This window comes from Anopheles cruzii, chromosome X (assembly GCF_943734635.1).
Source record: "Anopheles cruzii chromosome X, idAnoCruzAS_RS32_06, whole genome shotgun sequence".
Classification (NCBI taxonomy): Eukaryota; Metazoa; Arthropoda; class Insecta; order Diptera; family Culicidae; genus Anopheles; species Anopheles cruzii.
The window spans coordinates 1544225-1548957 of record NC_069143.1 but is presented as its reverse complement, the minus strand read 5'-3'; the positions used below and the strand labels follow the sequence as shown (position 1 = coordinate 1548957).

The window sequence follows — 4733 nt, the reverse complement described above, 5'->3', positions numbered from 1 at the left end:
TTTATGTGGTGCGGCCCGCTGACTAGCTGTTGCTTTCCAATGCGGCCCACATGTTAATATGAGTTTGAGACCACCGATCTACACCGATTTAAAGTCAGCATTCGATCGCGTCAATATTGAAATACTACTGGCTAAGCTTGAACGAATTGCGATAGAAAGGCATTTAATCGCATGGTTCCAATCGTATTTGACCGGACGGCTCTATCGGGTGAATTTAGAAGGTCTCAATGCTAGAGAGTTCGCGAGCACGTCTGGAGTACCACAAGGCCCACTCCTATTATCGCTTTACATTAATGACTTAGTTTCTGTGATACCTAATGACGCTTGTTTGATGTACGCCGACGACGTCCGACTGTATATGCCTGCCTCCACTATATCCGACTGTGTGGCGCTGCAAAAAATATGTGATAACTTCTGCGACTGGTGTGAGCTAAATGATCTCTGTATTGCTGTTGATAAGTGTCGTTCAGTAACATACTTTAGGGCTAATAGGACTATCTCTTACTCGTATTGTATGTTAAACTCGCCAATCCAATGCTGTAACGAGATTCGCGATCTAGGTGTTTTATTAGACAGTAAATTAAATTTTAACGCACATTTCAAGCAAACTGTTAACCAGGCGCTACGAATTTTAGGTTTATACTTAAATTGACCAAGGAGTTTAGTGATCCGACATGTTTTAAAGCTCAATATCGTTTGTCCGATCCGTTCTGGAAGCTAACCGCGTTTTATGTTGCCCCAGCACTGTTTTGTGGAAGAAAAAGTTTGAAGCCGTTCAACGTAAATTTACTAGGGTTGCTCTATGGTCTTTTTCCCGTACCGTGTCCTTTCATCTTGACTACAAAACTCGATGTTTACTGTTAGGACTGCAACCACTTAGTTTTTGGCGCAAAGTGGCCTAAAGTGTATTTGTGGCTAAGCTGCTGAAAGGGGATATAGACGCCGCGGTGCTATTGCCCCGCATTAATATATACGCTCCTTTCAGACCAATGAGAAATCGGGGCTTTCTTGCACCGCAACCAGCAAGACATCCTAACAACGACCCAATTTCCAATGTTATGCGTAGCATTAATAGCAATTATAGTTCATTTGACTTTAATATATCTGTTGCTAGCTTTAAAAACAATGTGATCATATCCGCTCCTAGTTTATAAGCTCTTAATGTTAAGGCCACAAATAGGGCCAAACATTCTGTCTAGAAATGAATAAATAAATATATCACTGGTCGTAAAAAAATTCAGAGATTGTGTAAAACGCAACGCGCAGAGCATCCGGACTAGGTATCGCTCGGACCTTATGTACGTAACTTGTGGCGGCGCTATCAGGCAACTAACTTTATTCAGCTTGGTGGCGGATCGTTCAATGATTAGATTAGTGTATAATAAAGTTGATATATAGAAGCAGAGGCGGTTGTAGGTGACTTGTTGATAGCGCATAGCAGTTTTTAGAAGTGCATTAATGAAGGCTGCCTACAGAAAACAAAACTATCGCCTCTACCTCTATATAGCGACTATGATTGTAGCAAATAACACGGTAGCACTATGGAGAATTTGTGTTCGATAGGCGGACATAAATGTTTTGCAAGAATCTACAGACTTTTTAACTTTTTTACTTCCTATGCATATGTTTTGTTCAAATTCAACATATTTATTCATCGTAGAGGCCCTTATGAATATTTTACCTACCTTTTTTACTTATCACCTGGATAGGCACATTCGATTGTGCGAATAAAAGATAAATATTGCCATTCGGGGTTGCGTGCGATGCCGAAACTGCATGCAATATTCCTGATCGATTTTTTATCCGTTCGAGCACCGAGCGTGGAGTTCGTTCGCAGAGCGACTATTCGGCGAAAGACTATTCGAAATTGTTATCGAACTGACAGACAGTTGTGAAGTCGCTCGAACGTCAAACGACAGCAGGCCTTTTTCAAACTTCCGTGTGGCTGCGATAGAACGCATTGTTGCGAGGTAAGATACAAATATTAATTTTACTGATCGGTCAACAATATTGGTAGGTGAAGAATGTCCTGCCGGGAGCACTACGGTTTATTCAGTGGTGCCCATATTCTTCAAACTGCAACGTGGTTCAATATGAACTGAACGGTGTTGTGTTGCTTGGTCTTAGGTTGAACTTGTTTCTCTCTTTCTCTCTTTATGCTGTGGTTTGCTTTAGTATGGCTCCGTCACGAAAGAACAAAGTTGTGAAGGAGGAAGTGCAGGTGTCCCTAGGGCCACAGGTACGGGATGGTGAAATCGTTTTTGGCGTGGCCCACATCTACGCCAGCTTTAACGATACTTTTGTCCACGTAACGGATCTGTCGGGAAAGGAAACGATTTCCCGGGTGACCGGTGGTATGAAGGTGAAGGCCGATCGTGACGAAGCCTCACCCTACGCCGCTATGCTGGCCGCTCAGGTAAGTGCAATAAGAGTAATACGGTACATTACATAGTTTATCGTTGGTTTAAACAATTGTGTATGATTATTAACATCTCGTTCCGTAAACTAGGATGTAGCTGAAAAGTGTAAATCGCTCGGCATAACCGCGCTGCACATCAAGTTGCGTGCTACAGGTGGTAATCGAACGAAAACCCCTGGTCCTGGAGCACAGTCGGCTTTACGTGCGTTGGCTCGTTCGTCGATGAAGATTGGACGCATCGAAGACGTTACTCCAATCCCGTCTGATTCCACCCGTCGGAAGGGCGGTCGTCGTGGTCGCCGACTGTAAGACCTGTGCATACCTTTACCCTTTCCTCGGGTTTCATGTGAATCTTTACTTGATCGTGATCACTTAGCGTGTGCACTGCAGTCTAATAAAACCGTGATTAGTTACACACAAAGCTGGTTGTTTCGTTCTCAGTTTTAGGTTACACGCTATCAAGAATCATGTTTCAGTGAAAGTGATGGTGAAGAATGCAATGCAAGAAATCGCAGAAGGCAATATCAAATACCAATCAACAATCAATCAATCAATCATCGATCAGTCTTGTCTAATGCTAATGCCTCCAAGTCTTTTTCTAATATTAATCGCAAAATTTTGTTTTCTGCCAATCAATTGCATGCGATACGGTCGATACAAAGTTCGTCAACCCTAGACCTTATTGTAAAGTGCATGTTTAACGCTCCACTTAGTTTAGGTTTCTGGTACTTTTGGCCGTAAGTTAATTTGAACCGCGAAAATAAGTATTTATCTACACCCACACCATGTCTTAGCAATGAAGCGTCGTTAAGATAAAGATGTTGACGACAGAGAGATGGGCTGATAACGCAGTAACTTACATCTTCAACGAAACTATTGTTCTACACACATTTCCAATGTCATGCTTCTAAGTTCTCAGCGTGTCCTTTTCGAATACCCATCGGAAGTTTTCGGAGTATTACTGTGTGGTACGGAAAACAATTTGACACATAGTTTCATCGGTTTTTGTTTTATTGTTGATTTATTTTGCAAAATCGTCAAGGCAATAGATCCCTTGTTTGACTTGTTCTGTGTTGATGCAAACGAATGTAAAATATAAAACTTTATAGAAGGATAAAGAAAGATGGACAAAATAAAGATAAGTGTGCCAGATTTGATAAATCTTCAACAAAAAAAAACAAAAAATCGAAGGGAGGATTAGAAAGGTTTTTATGCCGAATTGGCGTTTGGTCCACGTCGTCTGCCGTAGGTTTGCACCACTGAAGAGAAACGTCGGTTGTACTGGATGCGTCGCTTGGCACGTCCCGTCTTCTTCTTTTTCTTTTCCTTCTTCTCCACTTTAGGTGTTTGGCCTTTAACTTTTCCAGCACGAGCCAACGAACCGTGCACTTTACCACCGAGAAGACCGACAGTCACATCCAGTTCGTTCGCACTCAGTTCCAGTACCGAAATATCATCGTCTAGCAACTGACCCTCACACCAGAGGTTGATTGGAATCGCTGCGTCGATAGAGTTGGCTTTAGCCAACATACACTGTTTGCGAATGAACACAGAACAAAAAATTTATAATATAAGAGCATGGTTAATTAGCATTTATAAAAGTTTTTTATTGTGTCGTTTTTCTCAGTTTACCAAAGCGATATGAGGATAAATTGGTATCAATCTAATGTTGGAACGATTTTAACCACGGTTGGTGCCTAGCAGACGCACTTCATTTCAACCGCTTCTCTATGTATTCCTTAAATTGCTATTGGCAGGAAGTTTCTTGGAGGATTATCACAGAGGCATTTCTGTGATATTCCGCTGGAATCTGCCGACAAATAGAAGTACGTACATCTTTTAAGAAACATAATATTTGTCATCAGGTTTGCAAGACGATTAGTGTCGTGAATTTACGCTCCCTCTAGACATGACTGAAAGGCATCGGCTAAAGGTCTCAAATTCAAACGCTTTGCTTTTGCAGAACATTTCTACCGGAGTCCGCGTAATACCGGAAAATCGGATTTCGAAGCATTGTTCTGCGAGAGCAGGGAGACTATTTGATTTTTAAAATCGATTGATTTGTGGCAGTATTCGCTTGCTCGTTTGCAACATGAAGTTGTGAAGTTGAAATGAGTAGATATACTGCTCGCTAGTTACTCTTGCACACACCTTAGAGATTAAACGACGCTATGGAAACCGCGAAGAATCTGGCCAAATGTGTGTGCTTACAAGATACGGTGAGGGCAATTTAAGAAAGTACTATTTTTACGCTGTTTATCAGTAACGTGTGGAAGTACGCAATAAACGGTCATTCAATGCACAATTAATTTTA

The 4733-nt window shown here is 41.6% G+C and overlaps 2 protein-coding genes across 3 annotated transcripts in view; one reads left to right on the top strand and one right to left on the bottom strand.

Annotated features, from left to right (window-relative positions):
* The first annotated feature begins 1902 nt into the window (after nt 1-1902).
* LOC128266886 (40S ribosomal protein S14a) lies at nt 1903-3216 on the top strand. Its single transcript, XM_053003712.1, has 3 exons — nt 1903-1970; nt 2176-2416; nt 2510-3216. The coding sequence occupies exons 2-3, from the start codon at nt 2177-2179 to the stop codon at nt 2726-2728; spliced, it is 459 nt and encodes a 152-aa protein (XP_052859672.1). The 5' UTR covers nt 1903-1970; nt 2176; the 3' UTR covers nt 2729-3216.
* Nucleotides 3217-3412: 196 nt separating this feature from the next.
* The window catches only part of LOC128274659 (FAU ubiquitin-like and ribosomal protein S30), a 2502-nt gene continuing 1181 nt past the window's right edge, over nt 3413-4733 (bottom strand). For both annotated transcript variants that reach the window (XM_053012935.1, XM_053012926.1), the window contains exon 3: nt 3413-3952. In XM_053012935.1, coding sequence (XP_052868895.1) covers nt 3629-3952 — 324 coding nt within the window. In that variant the 3' untranslated portion in view covers nt 3413-3628. The remainder of the gene's footprint in view (nt 3953-4733) is intronic.